This window comes from Temnothorax americanus, unplaced genomic scaffold (assembly GCF_048541705.1).
Source record: "Temnothorax americanus isolate GAGA-0224 unplaced genomic scaffold, ASM4854170v1 Scaffold14, whole genome shotgun sequence".
NCBI classification, from domain to species: Eukaryota; Metazoa; Arthropoda; class Insecta; order Hymenoptera; family Formicidae; genus Temnothorax; species Temnothorax americanus.
This window is the reverse complement of record NW_027509275.1, coordinates 2222308-2240821: the sequence shown is the minus strand read 5'-3', so window position 1 is coordinate 2240821 and position 18514 is coordinate 2222308. Positions and strand designations below refer to the sequence as shown.

The 18514-nt window shown below is 48.7% G+C and overlaps 2 protein-coding genes across 11 annotated transcripts in view; one reads left to right on the top strand and one right to left on the bottom strand.

Moving 5' to 3' along the window:
* The window catches only part of Sp1 (transcription factor Sp8), a 37578-nt gene extending 32061 nt beyond the window's left edge, over positions 1–5517 (top strand). For 2 of the 3 annotated variants that reach the window (XR_013256140.1, XR_013256141.1), the window contains exons 2-5: positions 1107–2145; positions 2214–4163; positions 4242–5358; positions 5439–5517. Coding sequence is in view for 1 of the 3 variants with exons in the window: in XM_077401190.1 (XP_077257316.1) it covers positions 1107–2771 (1665 nt within the window). In the remaining 2 variants the exon portion in view is untranslated. Of the gene's footprint in view, positions 1–1106; positions 4164–4241; positions 5359–5438 lie in introns of those variants that run through there. The other variant, XM_077401190.1, reaches the window with a different exon arrangement.
* LOC143894680 (uncharacterized) overlaps positions 1–18514 on the bottom strand; it is a 175034-nt gene that overhangs the window by 114963 nt on the left and 41557 nt on the right. The gene's annotated exons all lie outside the window — the stretch shown is intronic.

Sequence of the window (18514 nt, the reverse complement as noted above, 5' to 3'; positions counted from 1 at the left end):
ATGGAGCTGCTTTTGATGAAGTTCGTTATCTAAAGTTTCAGAGTCGGCTTCTGCCGTTCGCTCTAATTTTTAACTCGCACACAAATTGCGTTCCCTCTAATTCTTCGGGCCGCGTGTGCGCGAAAGGAGCACGAGTTCTCGCAAGTTTCTCGGAATTGGAAGGCTCATTGAAATCTGCCGTGGAATCTACACACAAATTGTGCCGAATTGAATTTGCTCAATTTGCATCGAGAGTTCTCGTCATGCTTCTATCACAAATTATAGTTCTTATCTCGTTGCCGGTCGCATATTTACGCGATATCTCAAGCGAGTTGATCTTGATCTTCTTCATACTTGTTTCCAAGATCCCAGCATTTTCCCACGTTATTTCGGGTCGCTTAATCATGGTATCATGGAAATCGTACGTCGACCTTGTGCTTGATTCGAGAACAATTTGCATGAAAGCGGCCTAAGGTAGAGCGGTCGGTCTATCCGGGTCTCATTACTTTCAGCAACTAATCTTGGATCTCTTCTAGGATAGGAGCGGCAATTTAGTGTCATTATATGCCCTTAGGGGAAGACTTTCCTCTTTCTCCCTCTTCTTGGGCCTGTGCCCGGACCGGGACTTCTTTTTAGATCGATTTAGACGCGGCGGGGCGATTATGGGCGTCCACCAACCGCCAGATTTCGATATTACGACCCGCGCGCTAGCACGAAAAAGTATCCCGACAGTCCCGTGAATCGATACGCGCGATACGTAATTCGCTCCAGAGTTGTTATTACCGATTTGCGTAATCGCACCGACGAGATTGCGCCATAACGAGCGTTTCCGGCCTTAAAAAATCCCGAAAAGAACTGGTAATGCGCGAGCGAGCGTGTTGGCACATCGTTGTAAAGCGACATCACGCATGTAAACATTCGTCGCTTTTAACAAAGAATTTGTCACGTTTATAATCCTTGATATAAATCTAGTGCAAAGCAATATTAGCTCGAATTATACTTATCGCGTCACACGGACAATGCATGTTTTAAAATAAAAAAAATCATAAGATATATCAATAAGCCTTTTTCTTACACAATAAAATTATGATGAAAGAGTAAACATAGATTTTTCAATTATGTTACAGGATCATCCGGGACTACGAGGCACACCTCTGGCCATGCTGGCGGCGCAATGCAACAAGCTAAGCAGCAAGAGCCCGCCGCCGCTGGCGGACGCAGCCGTGGGCAAGGGTTTCCACCCCTGGAAGAAGAGTCCGCAGAGCAGCGGGAGCTCGCCACAGCACACCGGCGGGGGAGGCGGCGGCGGAGGTGGAGGAGGCGGCGGGAGCGGTGGGTGCACAACGACGGGAGTGAGCCAGAGACCGACGGCGACGAGCAGCGCCGGCAGCACGACCGGTGGTTACGCCAGGGCGCCGGTGACGTCTTGCGCCTCGACCGCGCCGCAATATGGTAGCGAATTGTATTTCCCCGGAACGGCGAGCGCCCAGCCGGCCGGCGACCCGCATCACCATCAAAGTAGTCTTCTGGGCAAGGTCGAGGGCGCGACCCTGGGCTCGGTGTACGGCAGGCATCCGTACGAATCGTGGCCGTTCAACGCGATGCCGGGCGCAACGCACGGTGGAATTAAAGCGAGCGACGGTTGGTGGGACGTGCACGGCGCCGCGACTGCCGGTGGATGGCTGGACGTGAGCAGCACCGTCGGCGTCGGTGTCCACGCGGCGCAAATGGCCAATTATTCGGCCGACTACTCGACGAGCCTAGCGCTGGCCGGCAATCACTTGCTGACCACAGCGACGACGGCCGGCCACAATCTCCTGCAAGATACGTACAAGTCGATGCTACCGGGCGGGCCGCCCGGATTTGGACTCCATCACCACGCGGCCGCCACGGCCGGCGCCGGCGCCGGTGCCGGAAGCCCTCAGGGCAGCGGCGGCGGTGTCGGCGTCGGGGGCGCCGGCGTTAGCCAAGCGCCCTCGCCGCGCTCGCAGAGACGCTACACCGGGCGCGCCACCTGCGATTGCCCGAATTGTCAAGAAGCCGAGAGACTCGGTCCCGCCGGCGTGCACCTCAGGAAGAAGAACATCCATAGCTGCCACATACCGGGGTGCGGCAAGGTCTACGGGAAAACGTCGCATCTGAAGGCCCACTTACGGTGGCACACTGGTGAGCGACCGTTTGTTTGCAACTGGCTTTTCTGTGGCAAGCGGTTCACACGTTCGGATGAGTTGCAGCGGCACCTTCGAACCCACACCGGCGAAAAGAGATTCGCCTGTCCGGTCTGCAACAAGCGGTTCATGCGCAGCGACCATCTCGCGAAGCACGTCAAGACCCACAGCAGCAGCAGCAGCAGCAGCGGCAGCAAGGGCAAGGGGGGAGCGGGGAGCTCGTCGGCCGAGTCCTGCTCCGACAGCGAGGACAACGGGAGTCAGCAGAGTCCCACTTCCAGCTCGGTGCCGCAGCCGCAGCCGCCGCAGCAGCCGGCTCAGGCCCAGCAGCAGCAGCAACAGCAGCAGCAGCTGGCGGTAGCGGCGGCAGCGGCGGCGGCGGCGGCGGCGGCAGCGGTGGTGGCGGGCCAGGACACCAGCAACACCACCTCCCCCCAGACCACCACCACCACTCTCGGCCATCAGCCGACAACCCCCATGACTCCAATACAGATGACCCCGCCGCCTCTGACCCCACACCATCCCCACCACCCGCATCTCCCGCCTCTAATGCACCATCCTCATCATCACGCAACCTCCGTCCCGGCGGCCCACCACCCGCACGCGGGGATGAGCATGCACTGAGCCCGGTGGGGCCCGGAGCCGGTGCCTGCAGTACCGCTGCCGCAACGGCCCTGGGCTCCCCCCTATCCTACCCCCTCAACCTGAACCTCATGCAGAATCACTCGACCATCAATCCGTCGACTCCCCATCACCACCATCAGCAACACCAGAATCATCACCACCACCATCACCATCATCATCACCCATCGCACCAACAGCAGCACTCGCGACAAAATAACTCCTACTCTGTGCAACAGAATCCTGGCACGCCGGGGACCGCGCAGACTCCCTCACCCTCGTCCCCCGCGCCTGTACATAGTCTCTAAGCGGTTTACGAGCGCACTTTGCGTCCAACAACCGGTCACAATCCACCGCACGTCCGTCCGCCGCGATCATACACGCAGGCACGAATGATACATAACACGTAGACACGAGTACATACACGGAGGTACATACACGAATCTGACTCCCCGTCCTGGTATTCTGACTATACGGAGATGGTCCTCGTAACTCGTAACGCACGCACGCGGATATTTCAGAATTTTTTTTTATTTGTACATAATATATATATTTATATATATAGGGCGCGAGAGAAAGAGAGGGAGAGAAAGAGAGATGATATTATATTAATTAAGCGGTGTAATGATGTGTAAAAAGAAGTAACCCGTATAAATATATAAATATAAATATAAATATATATATATATATATATATATATATATATATATATATACATAAAGCACTGTCGCGTTGTACCATACACCGACAAAACACTTCGCGCCCTGCCCCGGCTCTTCTCTTCCGTTCATTTTCGGAAGGCGAGAGACGGAACGAATTAAAGAGAAACGACCGTGGAGTATGGACACGGACAGGTTCCAAACGATTTCATACCACACAGGGCCTTGAACACTGTCTGACGAGAAAGTGATTTTCCTTAGTGAATTTAAAATTTTTTCCAGGCAATTTGTTGATTACGTTTGGAACTTGGACTTGAACGATAACTCATATCAGCCCACTCTTTGGATGTAGTATCGCACTATTATCAATGAATTATTATTAATTATTATTAATTATTAATTATTAATTATTACTATTAACTCTTCTTTATTACTGTATTATTATAAAAATTATAAATTCATTTTAAAGTGAGAAAAAGGAAATAAATAATGCTTTTGTGAATAACGACGACTCTATTCGACTTTCACTCCATTCACGAAGCTCGTCCCTACCGCCCAATTGCCGACTTCCTATTGCAATCTATGAAAAAAACAGTCCGCACTAATTTCTATTAACTCCTGGCTCGACCCCCGCTCTTGCTGCCGCTGTTTATTAAGGTGCAACCCGTGCGCGTGTCAACCTGGATTAATTTATCTTCCTCGCCTGCTAAACGTGATTCCTACGCACGAATTGAAAGTAAGTTCATTCATAATTGCTTTGCGAGTACAACGTCGCGTATCCGCCAATAATGATTTTTAATTTTGACACATATAGATCTAAATATTCGCGATGAAGAGTCATGTAGTCTGACGCTAGCGAATATTACCCTCAATGTATCAACAGGCCGACAAAGAACGACACTGAGCGGATAACACGGCGGAGCACGAGCGGGACACGAGCTTCTGGGACGATATTATCGCACGGGCCGTTAAATCCCAGATCCTGCCAACCGTGAAATGTCCCGTCATAACATCGGGCCTCCCCCCACTTTGTGTCGTGCCACTTTATTTTCCCGCTCCAGGATTTTATTTCGACCTTATTCGCTCCCCGTTCGCAGATTTCGCCGATCACCGCGGCGTCGGGCATCGCCTCATCGCGAGTGCAAGGGAAATGCGCCCGATACTTGCTTCAGCTTCTCGATCTTATTAGCGAGAATGACTCGGCTCGCCTCTCTCGGGCCTAAACAGTAGAGTAGCCGCGTCACGCGATCATTAAGCTTCTATAAAGTTGATTCTACCGAGCATTCTGGCCGCGATCATAATTGATTACCACATACGCAATATTCTTCAAACAATGACAGCAGAAGCAACAATTCGTGTCAAAAGACAATTGCATGTTTTTAAAACATAGATACGTTTGCAAATTAATGAAGCAATTATAGAAAAATGATCTTTCATTCTCGGATGCGGCTAGAATAAAGTGTTCAGAAAGGCGCCGCGCAAAGTTGGTGCAAAAAACTTAATGAACTTATAATTTAAAGACGGAATTCATGTTTCACCAAAGGTGCGGTGCCGCGGAGCTACAGATTCGACATGCCCTGACGAAGACACCGCAATAAACAATTTTCAAGCGCGGCGCCGTAAACTGGATCAATATGGCAGAGATTACGAAATAAGATCGTTATGCAAAGCAGTCGGAGAGGGTCGCGCCGGGGTTGCGCCGCAGCAATTCGCGGGGGGTGCGGTTAACGTCTAGCGGCAAGCGTGCAAGCCCGGGGGATGGCTTTTTTCGGTGATTTAACCGAGGAGGGTGAACGTTTGTTATTCAATTTGCAACCCCCTCGGTACCAGCCACTGCTCACCCTCTACCTACAGATCATCGCGCCTTTACGACCATGGCCGTACGCTCCTAATGCAGGAAGCATTCTTCCTCGCTCGAGATATAGCGATTGGTGGGTATTCTACGCCGCTTCAACTCTTCCGCACTTACGTAACTACTTTATCCTCCATTCCATTATTTGTTTCACGGAAGCTGACAACAATCGTACGTATACATCTGCTGCAACATGCTGAATCTGTGCTGTACTCAGAGAATCACTACAGTTATAATTCATTAAATAAAATATGCATTGTGTTCTGTAAAATAAATTTTTAAAAAATTCAAAGAAAATTTATTTTTATTCTGTATCATTATCATAATCTTTTGTTTCCTTTGAAGTATCGTATTACATCTACTGTATTTCTAAACTAACGTAACTATTTATTTAATATTAATGTTTCGATATATATATATATATATATATATATATATATAATTTTAATATTTAAGAAGAGAGTAAGTAATCTTCAATAAAATACTTTTTTTTTTAATATTTAATAGACTTGACATAAATATCATTTTACTCGTGTACTTTCTGTAATTCTTCCAAAAAAAGTAACCACACTACTAATAAATAACCTTTCATCAAAGGATGTTCGTATACAAATTACGATTCGAGATACGAATAGAATGATATTTAATTAACTCGAGACACATGTTAACGTATAGTTTTATCGTAATTTTTTTTCGTATAACTCGCGCTCGTATTTATGTATGCCGCGTACACCTCGGCGTACGCGCACCAATAAATTAAAGGGAAGGATTTTCCTTCGGGAGATACCACGTCCGTCCAGTTGCTTGCGAGTGAATAATTAGGCGCGTGCGAGTGTCACGTCCGCGAGACCGTTCTCAAGGCTCGGGGTCATTAGATCCGTCTGTTCTTTCGAACGTGTTGCGATAATAAAGGTCGCGCACCGTCACCAGACAAAGACACCGCTGTGCGATTAATTTCACGGCGGTGCGCCCCATCGCGATACAATTGAAACGAATGGAGCGGCGGGAGCGTTTTATGAAGCCGGCGGAACGACACTTTGCTCGCAAACACCGTCCCGCGCCGGATCGCGCTCATCACGATCTATAAATGGATTACGAATGGCAGAGATGTACCGCACAACCGGGAAAAGTAAATTGAATACGTTGCATGGCACGTATCATTTTGCTAATATTAAAAATAATAATTTAATTAATGTAAAAATAACAATTATGGATATGGAAAAACGACAGGTAAGTAAAACCATGTTTATTTTATTTTATTGTATTTAAAAATTCAGTAATAAGTGTCTCGAGTCAATCGGTTTCTCCGAAAACAAATTAGTGAATGACGGAGAGAGAGAGCAAAGTACTAAGTAGAGAGATGACGGAAAACTGAATGGCACTTTGAAATTTCACACCGTGATGTCGGCAAAGCTTAGTAAAAAAATACGACAAAGGAGCTCAAAAGACTCGTCGTTTCTCGCCCCTTCGAGGTCTGTTAACAAATCTCATGATCCTAACGATTCGACTTCGGTTGGGGATACCACGGTTAAAATTTCAAAAGCGAAACCGCCTCTTTCTCGACGACCTCACCGCAGACTGGAGTGTCTAGGGAAAAGCGAGAGAGAGAGAGGAGAGGCGCCTTTCGTGCGGTAAAAAAAAAGTTGACGTATCGCTGGTACACGATTCACGATAAGAACTGATTATACTTTGGTCTTTCATGAAAAATAGGAAGTGCTTGCTGAAAAGCTTTATGATAGCACGCATCTCGAAATAATTTTAATTATTTTGATTGTCATGTCAAACAATATGCTTCATCTAGGTTCGTTACAATATTACTCGTGAAATTTGTTAAGCGTGAACGAGATGGCGAGCGTAACGAACCTGTCGAATGGGCGAACAGATTAATACGCTAATCCGAACCGGTTGTAAAGCCGAGGGAAGACTGCGCAGAGAGGACTAACGAGGCTATGGTTAGACCTACGGTTTATGGACATATGGTTAACACAGTTACATGTAGTTTGCTGGAAAAGCTGCGAGCGGACACACATGCGTGAGGTAGTACGCAACTTCAAAGGCCGCCGTTTTCAGGCGCACGCAGACGCGCGCGACGTACACGTGCTGGTATAAGAGAAGCACGCGAGTCCTGTTACCAAAGTGCCGCGCACTCGAAAAATCAGGGATCAGAAAAGACGGGATCGGGAAACTGAGAAAGCTGGCGTCTGAAAAATCAATTCGAGCTTGAATAGAGAGTCTCCTATTTTAATTTAAAGACCGCCGATTATATTAACAACGCATACTACTGTATGAGACGGAGAGTGTGATTTATTATCGCACAACTGTTTAAAGAATTCGCGCGCGCGCGCGCGCGTGCGTGAGTGTGTAAAATATTAAAGTTCTTATAAATTATTAATGCTACAATATTTCCAGAAAGTTTTGTATTTTTATGTACTTTATTACGGAGTAAAACAGCCTTGCGTCTCTTGCGAATGAAGTAGTATACCTCGGGAAATCAGACAAATAACGTCATCCGACACGAGCGATCGATGCGCTCTCGTGTTCGACATTGTCGAACAGTCGAGTCTAATGGGCAAACAACACCGAACATTCTGACGCTGTCATAACGAGCGTCGGGCCGACCATCGCGTCGCGTCGCGCCGCACCGAATATAGAAGCCGGTCGAGAGAGGCAATCCTGTAACGCAAAGCTGATAACATTACCGTCCGATTCGAGTTAATTGCTCGTCGTTAGAGGTCATTAAAGTATCCGATTGGTTCACGCGACACTCGTCGAGGGGCCTCGGGGACGCCGCAGTATTCCTCTGGGCCGGCTAACGAATCACGTCGCTCCCGCAATCACCTCGTTACGCAAGCTTATCCTAATTGAAGCGAACGGCCGTGGGTAATTATCGAGCGCTGTCAATTTCGATATCGATTCGTTATTCGTTCGCGATCGGCGCGATCCAGTCAATATACGTGGCGCGTCTCTGCATCATCACGATTATGATGCGGCTGCTTTTAATCACACGAGGTGGATTTAAGAGCCGGCAACTGCGTGTAATTAACCGTCCCGAACGAGCGAGACGCGCTTATATCGCATTTGTCGACATTTGCTTTTCATTAACACGTTGCAGTTACGATAAAAAAAAAAAAGCGATAGGATAAAAAGTAACTGCCACTAAGCAGTCGAGATTTGCAATTATAAATGACTTCGTCTTCATAGGATACGCGTCACTTATACCGAGGGAAACGCAATTCAATTTATCAATATTCTTACGTGCTTACGTTTTAACGAGAGAAAGAGAAGCCCTCGAATCATCTCCCCGATGATAATTCAAAAGCGCACCGTCGACCTCGTATACGAGCTATAGGGTTCACGAAAGAGCGGTAGGCACGGTAGCTATAGCGGTTCGTAGCTATCGACCGATAATTTCATGGCACATCGAGTAGGTATGTCGAGAATGGATGGAAATTAGTTGAGATGGCCGTCGAGTTCCCGAGTTAATTGATACGTCCGCGCCCGATGAGGCGGCGGAATGCACACAGCGCCAATCTCCGGCGCACACATCCCGCACACCGTACGTACGTGTATACGTAATGTATACGCGCAACCACGTTGCATTCCGGGTTTGTCCGAGTCCCGCGTGATTTAACGGCTTCGCTTCCTGGCGATCTAGTTAACGCGCGTACCCACACGCGTGCACCACGGAGTATTAGTGCAGTTTGCAGGGTGACGGAGTACGCGTGAAAGACGAACAGACTGGTCCCTCCGCCTCTTTCTTTCTCTGTTTTTCTCTCTCTCTCTCTCGATCTCTTTCTCTCTCGGAACCCCACGGGCCATCGCACAGTGACTAATACCCTTCCGACCGTATTTTTATCTTGCCACGAGCGAGTGGTCGCCCCTCGACAGCAAGAAATCCACCATGACAACGGATGTGCCAAATAGATGGCAACATCTAGAGGGAACGCGCGGTTATCTTCGATGGCGTGTTCGCGAACGGATAGCTTTTTTAGGAGCAGGCTAACGATGTCGATTACGAAGAAATTTTATATTAATCCTTGTAATCTTTTAGAAAGTGAGAGAGTGAGAGAGAATAAGAGGAGAAGGGAGGGAGGGAGCGACAGAGGGATTGTATTTCCATTATACTTGTAATACTTTTATATATGTTATATAAATCAAGACATTTCATGTTATTCTATAAATAATTAAGTAATTTTATATTGAACAAAATAAAACGTAAGCAGTTTTGTCGCGAAATCCATTATGAATCATGCTAATCGTCGGTGTAATTAAACGTTTCGTACTCGGAATTTTCACCCTCGCCTTTTACGTTTTACGTTTACAACCCTTTGCCTCGTTACCTCATTGTTGCGAAACTGAACGCTTAAAAAATGTATGAACTAGCTAGCCATGGTACAAATTATAAACGATACCTTCAAGTAGCGTTGTTGTTATCGATCTTTTACTGAACGATAAAACGAGTCTGTTAGTCTCCTTTTACACATCGATGTATACATCGACTTACAATATTCAAGCAAGGAGAAAAATGAGAAATGGAAAAATTGCTAGATCCCTGCTGAGAATCTAAATTTATGCTCGCGGTTGATATACGTCGCGATCTTCAGATCAAAGTTATTTCACCAACACATGCCACTGCCTGTTGTACGACTGTTGTACGAGGTGTTAATTGGCTTCTCGTGAAACGATCATTTGTCAGATTCGTAAGGCGGACGAAGCCGAGCCACAGTTGGTTCCGTCCATGAAACGATTTATGACAGCCGAGTCGGTCATGCGGAGCAGCCGGAAGTCGCGGTACTCTTTGTTCCTTCGTTCCTTCTTATAATATCACCTCGAACTCATTTATCGCATTTACATTCTCCGGCCTGTTCCTCGCCCACTCGTCGCACGTTCAGATTATTGAATTAGATATACGGCGGAATTGAATTGATTTTCGCCAGTCATCGCACGATTCACGACGGTTCTATATATGCACGCGAGCACACACGCGGAAGAACAGGATAGCACGAGAGGAACGGAGGAGAAGAAGAGGTAGAATGACGGGGAAAAGGAGACGTAGCGTCTCGAAGAGAAGAGCCGAAAGAGAATGGATGAGGCGAATAAAGTTCTTCTTGTCGCGATCGTCTGTGATAAATATTTCTCGGCCTCCGCTGTGTGGCCTTCTCCTCTCTCTTTTCTCATATTTTCTGCTTTGTCGAAGTTACACTTCGAGATCGCGAATCCGAGCAAAGAGTGAATCGTCATTGAAATCAATTTTTACAATTGAAATTGAGTCCTTTTCATTGGTAAATTAACAATGTTAATATGATAAGATAACGAGTGATAATATTAACGTGATTAGTAAAGAGTATTTTATGTCGTCGAATATTTCTAAAGTTTCTCGCTCGTATAACTATTGATCATTTATATAAACACAAAATATACAAACAGAGAAGGATACGGTACTTACTACATTTCTCCGGACATATGCTTTCCCGTGATAAAGAACCAAAAAAGTGCGACCCTTCTCGCACGTCTCGTTTGACAATTTCCGGAGGCGACAGCGGACGATAAAACGAATGTCGGTTAAGCGACAGTTACGGTTACGGAAATATGACGTACGACTTTAACACGTCGCTACTCACCGGAGACGCAATTTGGCCGCCGCGTGAGCTAAACTTAGTCTTTCCAAGCTGACGGAAGCTGAGACGGAGGCTTCCTCGCTCGTTCGATCTCGGGCGGCTCGTACAACCGTCCATTTAATGTATCGACCGCCTTTCATCTATAAATGCGGTACGGCGCCGATTATTATTATCGAAAGAGTGTGAACGTCCGATGGATTTAATCATCGACACCGCGTGTCATCGGCGCAATTTATAGAGCGTGACGGATTACACCGCGATTCGAGCTAACGACGAGCAGACGACGGTCGCGCGACGCTAATCATGCCGCGGGGACGCGCCATGGATTCTTGGCGTCGAGCCGTGCCGGAATGGAGCACGTGTCTGGCGTCGGATATCGGAAGGGGCCACGGACCCCTTGACCCTGCCCCACCCACCTCTCGGAACCCTTAACGATCGTCGTCATTGAATAAATCTGAAGCGTTATACGTCGCCAGGTCGACCGACGCGCGTCAATCTCGGAGACCTCCTTCGTCGAACAAACGCCCACCGGGAGAGCGGCGATCGATATATCCTGATAGACGGGACGTGAGTAACAACGGTTCGATGGACTACGGCACGGAATAAGCACGCGGATAAGGAACCTCAGACGAGAGAGCGACGTTCCCTTTAATCTTTCGCGACGCGCAAAGTTCCTTCTTTTAACGCGTAAATCATTCGGAAAATATAATTCCTCTTTCCTTTTAAATCAACGTATCTTATTTTTCAACGTACATTTTTTTCTTCGTAATATAAAAAATGTCTAATAACGATTTACTTTTTATCTTTATAGAATCCAGACATAATTTCACGACGAAAAGGAACGTTCCAAGGTGAACTCTTTTTCGTCGTACAATAAACTACATACCTACCTCCGCTTCCACAAGCAGGACACCAGTTTCTGTGCACGCGCCGGCCGCCCGCCGCTCGTATCGAATACTTCGTTCGAAGGTATAGGTGGTAATAACACTATACGGAACAAAAAAAACCGCGTGCGAATTCGCACGAGAGCTTTTACGCCTCTCTTCAATCGGGCCGGAATAAAATTCCTTCCTCGCCAATCCACGCGCGAGTGACCTCATTGATCGTTAATTAAGGGCTAGAATCGCGGAACAATCACGATATATAATTGCGCGTGTCCGTACAATAAAGCGCCGCGACAATATAAATTCCCCCGAGGGCCTCCGCGCGCGGCCACTCCGGAGGAGCGTGACAGGGGGGCGTGCACCGTTTCAGAAATTCGTCTTTCGGCCTCCGCAGTCTTTCTCTTTCACGTGAAAAATGCCAGATGTTTCGCATGTGGCCGCGGCATAACGTGCAATGCCGTTGTTCCGGCTCTGTCACGGCAATGCCTTATTCATACTTTTGCGCGAATTCAGATCGCTTCGGAGCCTCGGGGCTCGGGGCTGCGGGACACGACGCGACACGGGACACGGTGCGCACACGAAGTTGACGTCGAAAGAGGTAGGCCCGGCGTGGCCCATTTTCTTCCGTAATCACGCGGACAAGTATACGAGCGGAGGAGCTGGTACTCGTGTCTTCCGCCGCCAAAAGGGATAAAGACCCCGTGTTACGTGAACGCTTGATCTTCAAGAATAACGCTCGACGCCGGGGCAATCGGAGCACGCGATTGCCTCTCCTCCTCGATGGATCATCCGTGCACGGGCAATTAAGTACGAAACGCGAGGGAGATGTAAAATCTGGAACCTGAAAATGTAAAGCCAAACGGTCGGCGGTTAGGATGCGCCGCTTAATTCCAAGTTGCGTCGTCTCATTAACGCCGACTGTTAGCGTTTTCTGCCAATGGGCGCGGCACTAATTGCCGCACGGTGCGCTTACCGGTCTTGACGTTAACGCCGATCCGTCTGCGTAAAGCGACGCGGTGGTGCGCAGGCTCAAGGTGTGGCACGGCTCGGTCTCATTGTTCAGCAATTAAAAGCGCTCCTCTTTGTGCGCCGCCACCTGCCGCTCTGTTTTTGTTTCGCCGCGAAACGTGCACGTCCGAGCGCGCATTTCGCGACTCAGTGGACACGTCGCGTCGGATCGATTTTACGAAGACTGAAAAGCAGCTCGAGATCGGTTGATTCTCGCTACCGGTCGCCACGGCACAATGCGATTGTTTTCCATAATTTGGTCCACGTGCAAAATCATACCAATAAGAAGTCTATCGGAAGCTCTTAGAAAATATTTTGTCAACCTTTTCCCGTCTTTTTTCCTCCGTGAAAAATTCAAATTTTTCTCTTAACAACCCGGCAATGAAATGGTTAATAAACTGTATCCGCTTAATTTCGCGCAGGTTGAAAAGCGGAACGTACAACTCGCACGGTCGAGTTCTAGATAATTGCGGTTTTACTTACGCGGCCCCGCCGCGCTTATTACTTCGGCGATCCCGTGGCGGGTATATACATCCCTCGTGGACGCCACTCGTAACGATACCACTCGTTTCTCTAACTGGATTAGCGGTCGATTTCCATTTCGCGGCACGGACGAGGGCAATTGGCCGTTAAGCTCGCACCATATCGAGCCTGACGCTATATCATCGCGCTCGCACATATGTACGGGTTACACGATGAAATTCCGCGTAAAGGGGGCCCGAGCCGATTACGCCAAAGAGGTATCAGGGAATTGAACGTCGGGCATTCGCGCTCGGTTAATGGCAGCAATTTGCCCGGCGATGGGCGCTCGCACTTTCTGACTTCGTGGAAAGCCGCGTTTCAATTTTCTCCTCGTTTCGCAACACGGTTGCAGAAAAATCGCGCGACTCGAGCACGCACTGCGTGCGTGTCTTATGGCGCGCGTACAAAATGTTTCTCGATTAAAGGTATTTTCAAAACATTTACAGCAAGTAAATGCCCGTAACATTAATAGTCGCTTTATTGTACGTCGTTCTCAAGCGTGCGCTTTTCGACGAGCTGCATATGTACGACAGTTCGCGCGATCGGACACGATCGGGTTATCGAGGATGCGCGTGGTTTCGCAACGTATCTCACTTCCGGCGCAGCAAACTGACAGGTCACGGGTGTAAGCTACCGAAAATGACAGGCTTTCCCGTGATCGGTGGCGCGACGCGGGGCGACGGGGATCCGTTTGGCCGTACATCCGCGGAGACGCGCTTACGAAGCGGCATGAAAACGAGGAAGTGACGTACGAGCAAAAATCAATGATTATAATTAGCGGTCGATATACCGGAACCAGGAGTAGCCTGATTACGGTAATCAGTCGCACGCAGTCGCACGCGGAATGATTCACGGTAGCGCAGGAAGCCGGGAACGTCCAGGAGAGGGAAGCCCCGGGCGCGCGCGCGAAAGAGACGCGGAGCTGGCGGACGAGCGCGGAGGACACCGCGAGTGACAGAATGAGACAAGCGCGAAGGAGGACGACCTGGACGACAGCGAGGAGAGGAGGTGCAAGCGGAAAAAGAAGAGGAGAAAGAGGAGGAGGAGGAGGAGGAGGATGTGAGGAACCGCGAAGGGAAGAGGAGGGTCGTCGGTATACCACCGGTACGCATGCGCGTGCACAACTCTTTCCGTGAACGACTATTATTATATACCGTATATAGTGGCGGGACAAAAGGGTCCCCATATGGCGACTCGCGGACTAATATATGTCATTAGATGCATTACTCTATGATAATTAAACGTCTATGTGCGCGGCATTGTTACGCTCGTAGCCCCGGCGCGGCATTACCGGAATGACACGTTGCGTTACAATGCTTCGGATGTCGTGAACGATTCGTCCGCCCGGTTGTACACATGCTGATTGCGCGCTCCCCGGCGATGAGCGAAGGGCGCGCGACGGCGGCGGAGAGGCGACAGGCGACAGGCACCGCGGGAAAGCGCGAGTCGTTCGGTTTGCTCGGCGACCGACTCGTCGGAAACGGGTCGTCGCCGTGAGATCCCGCCATTCGTTCGTGCGCGACGCGACGCGAAGAAACGGATGGGAGAGATACGTTTTTGACGTCGCGTTTTCCTCATCATCAGGAAAGCGCCCTACGCGCGGCGATCCACGCAAGACGTTCGAAATAATTGCGCTTTTCCTCAAAGTACGAACATTTGCCTTTCCGCCGTAACACACGCGTATCCGTCTTTTGCACAAGAAATGCATATAAAATATTTTAGAGTAAGAGAACCCCTTAGATGTGGTTCAAGTTTTAGTTATATACAGATCATGTATCATATATTTGGATTATTTTTGCTTCTTTCTCCAAATAATACATGTCGTAAAATCAACAATCGCCAATTATCTCTCCATTATTGAGAACAACGTTTTAAATGTTGTTAAATAGTAACCGAGATATCTTTTTAAGAAAAACCTTTAGAAATTCTTTAAAGATTCGCTCAAAGAAAAAATAAAAAAAAGATCAATAAAAGTAAGTAAAAAAAATAAGTATCATATATGTCAGGTTTATTGTCAGTTGAATTTGAATATATGTATCGTGCGTCTATTTGTTGAATAACATGTTCGACATTTTAGATTCATAAAGAAATATCCTTCACGATTGATTATTACAAGTATTAAGTATTCTATTATTATTTGATATTTCTGAATGAAAATATGAAATTTCATTCTACCAGCGATTCAGAATTAGTTCCATGGTTTCAGTCACCATTCCTACGTGAAAACAAAATGACCGGGATATCCTATACGAAATTTCGAACGTATTCAATATATTCTCACGTAGCGGGCAGCGAGATGTGGAGCGCGGTTACGCGCGTCACGAATCTCTTTTGCATCGGGCGAATTCGGGATCGGAACTGGGTCAGTTGCGGCCTAATAGCATAATAATCGCGATCCATCTCGTCTCGTCTGCGGTTTGGCGCGCGCGGCGTGTTTCGCCGGACCGAACCGAGACACCTTTGTTGTTTCTCTCCCGCCCGATATCTGTATGTAAATGCGAGGAACATTACGGAGCAAACGATGTGGAGCAACGGTACGGCTTGTGGCAGTCGCGTGAATTTTAGATACGTGGCGTAGACCGCCAAAGTTTTTGTCGCTTATTCTCTTAAGCGTCGTGCAACGGTGACTGCGTGCAGCCGCGACCGCATGTCGCATCTGTCGTGAGACCGCGTGGTTTCCGAGGCTGACGATTGATTTTTCGACGATAGATGGACGAGCGCCGCGCGGTTACCTCGACGAATGCCGCTACAAACGTGTCGAAAGCGAACAAAACGGAGAATGCACGTTTATTTCATTTGTCGACAGCGAATTAACTTCAAAAGGCGTTATCGGATCGAGTTAGATAACAACGGTATTTCAACCCGCTTAAAACACTATGATCGCGATGTAACAGATATCAACAAGAGGCGCATCGATCGAGACCGGAATATGTCGCTTGCGCGTCGTCATTATTTCCCTCAGCTTTACCTTTGCATTATTTTTCTTCAATTTTTTTTTCTCTTTATATATATCGAGGGGGGCGCATCTGCCATGGGGCGAGCGTATATTAGGGCACGTAGATCGGGGCGTGGCCGATGGTGTCGTTTCCTACGTGGCATTGTCCCAGGACGGGACGCACCTGGGAGTGAACCTACCACGCCTCTCGGCCGCGATGCAAGAGGTTCCCGCGGATGCACCCTCGCCGCGTCGTACGTCGTGCGTACAATCCGGCGACGCGTATATACGCGTGCATTCATAGAGGTATTAACACGCGCGCGCGCGCGCGCGCGCTCGCGCTCGCTCACGCCGACGAGCGCTCTCGTCCTGGATGCGTAGATTTGGCGCGCGCGACGATCCACGCGTGACATACGGGACGACGGGAGCGCGGTACCAGAGGACACAATACGGAGCCGTTCATTACGCGTCTACGAGTATTGTTCCGCGTTGCGCATACGCGCCGTGGGACAATGCTAGAATCGGTTACGTGTCCTCCGCGCGTCTTTCTGCACGACTGTGTACAACTTTGCGAGAAGCAGGCCCGCAATAACAGCTGCACAGATTTCTGAGAAGAGTGGAAGTCTTCGATTATCCCGAAGATTTATCCTTCCGATCAATTTGTCATGCACCTTATTCGAAGCGTATATTTCACGATACATTGAATTTTAATCGCTATTATACAGCGATGAATGTAAGTTATGAGATACGGCTACAACTATATGATATCTCGACATTTCACGGGCATCAAACAGGACGGGAAACATCTTACATTATAGCACACGCGTATAACGGGTACGCGTGTAAACGCTGCTCGAATACGCCCGGGGGCGGCCGGGGCGGTAGCGATTCCGCCCCCAGGTGGGTCAGGGTGGTACCCGACATATCTCACGCTCTCATAACGTATAAGTATAAATACTAACTACTAAGCCAAAGATTCCGACCACGCTGGCATCGCCATAATTAAAACACCTGAAATATGGAGAATGTAAAGATTGTATGTAAAGTATGCGACGTACAATATCAATAAAGATAGTAGACATTAATAAACGAGCAATGAACATCTTCGACAAGTATTCATTATTACTCCAGATGATATAGTATCCATATTTTGATACGTACAAAAGTCTACGAGACAATCTATATAAAAATGGAAACGAAGAGTCGCTTCTCTCTCTCCACACGAACGAGACAGTCGAAGGGTTCGAAATGGCGTCAGATGGTAAGACATACAAGGACGTAACGTAATTTCCGTGCGACAATAATACCCGGTCCCGATATCGCGTGCAACACGTCCGTGCACCATCGATTCGCCGTTGCGCGGAGTTACGTGATACTCTCGACAGCAGCGCGCATCCCCTTTGCTCCGTTCCTCTCCCTCTCCTCTCCCCCTCCCCCCTTCCCGTCGTCCCGTGTTTTGCATCTCGCGGGAAGGTTTTTGTTCGGTGCACGCCTCGGCCGAACAATGAGTAACTGTAGTTCCCGGCTGGCAAAGTGGCCGCGGCGACGGCAACAGATGGAGAAACGCGCCTGTCAATGTCTTCGAAAGTGTACCTCCTGAATACGTGTCCTACATATGCCCGAGGAGGGAATAATAGCGGCCGGAGCGGCGTACGCACCGGCGCTCGGAGAGGATATGCGTGCGACCGCAGATAGTCTCGTTCACTCGCAAATTTCTCCTTCCGGCTCCGGCTATCGTCCTATCTCTCGCGCGAGGAATAATAAGCGCGCGCGCGCGCGCGCGGATAACGCGCGATTGATAACGCGATAGCGCGAACAACTTGCTCGATGTTCGCGAATAGCTTGTACGATCGTATCGTATAGCGTTTTAGCGGGGTGAAATATAAGTAAGGCACACGAGTGCAGAGAGACCACGGAGCGACGGCCCGATGGTCTGTCGATGCGAGAGGCAATATTTCACGAGGAGCGAGGCGTACCGCTGCGCTTGCACGACGCGCCATTATGCACGTGCTGCGCGCGCGGTTTAACAAGCGGATCATATACCTCTCTGTTTACGAGACGAGAGCGATAATAGATGACAAATATTGGCAGATGCCCGATCGCGCTGCTGCGACCGCAATCCCTCTCTGCCGCCTAAACATCTAGGGCCATCCTGCCCCATCCTTTATTGCCGTCCCAGGGGCAGGGGCAGGGGCAGGGGCAGAGGGGATTGGTAGAGCGCGCACCCCAAAATAGAGGACGACATTTCCGTGGTTTCTTTCGCGGCAT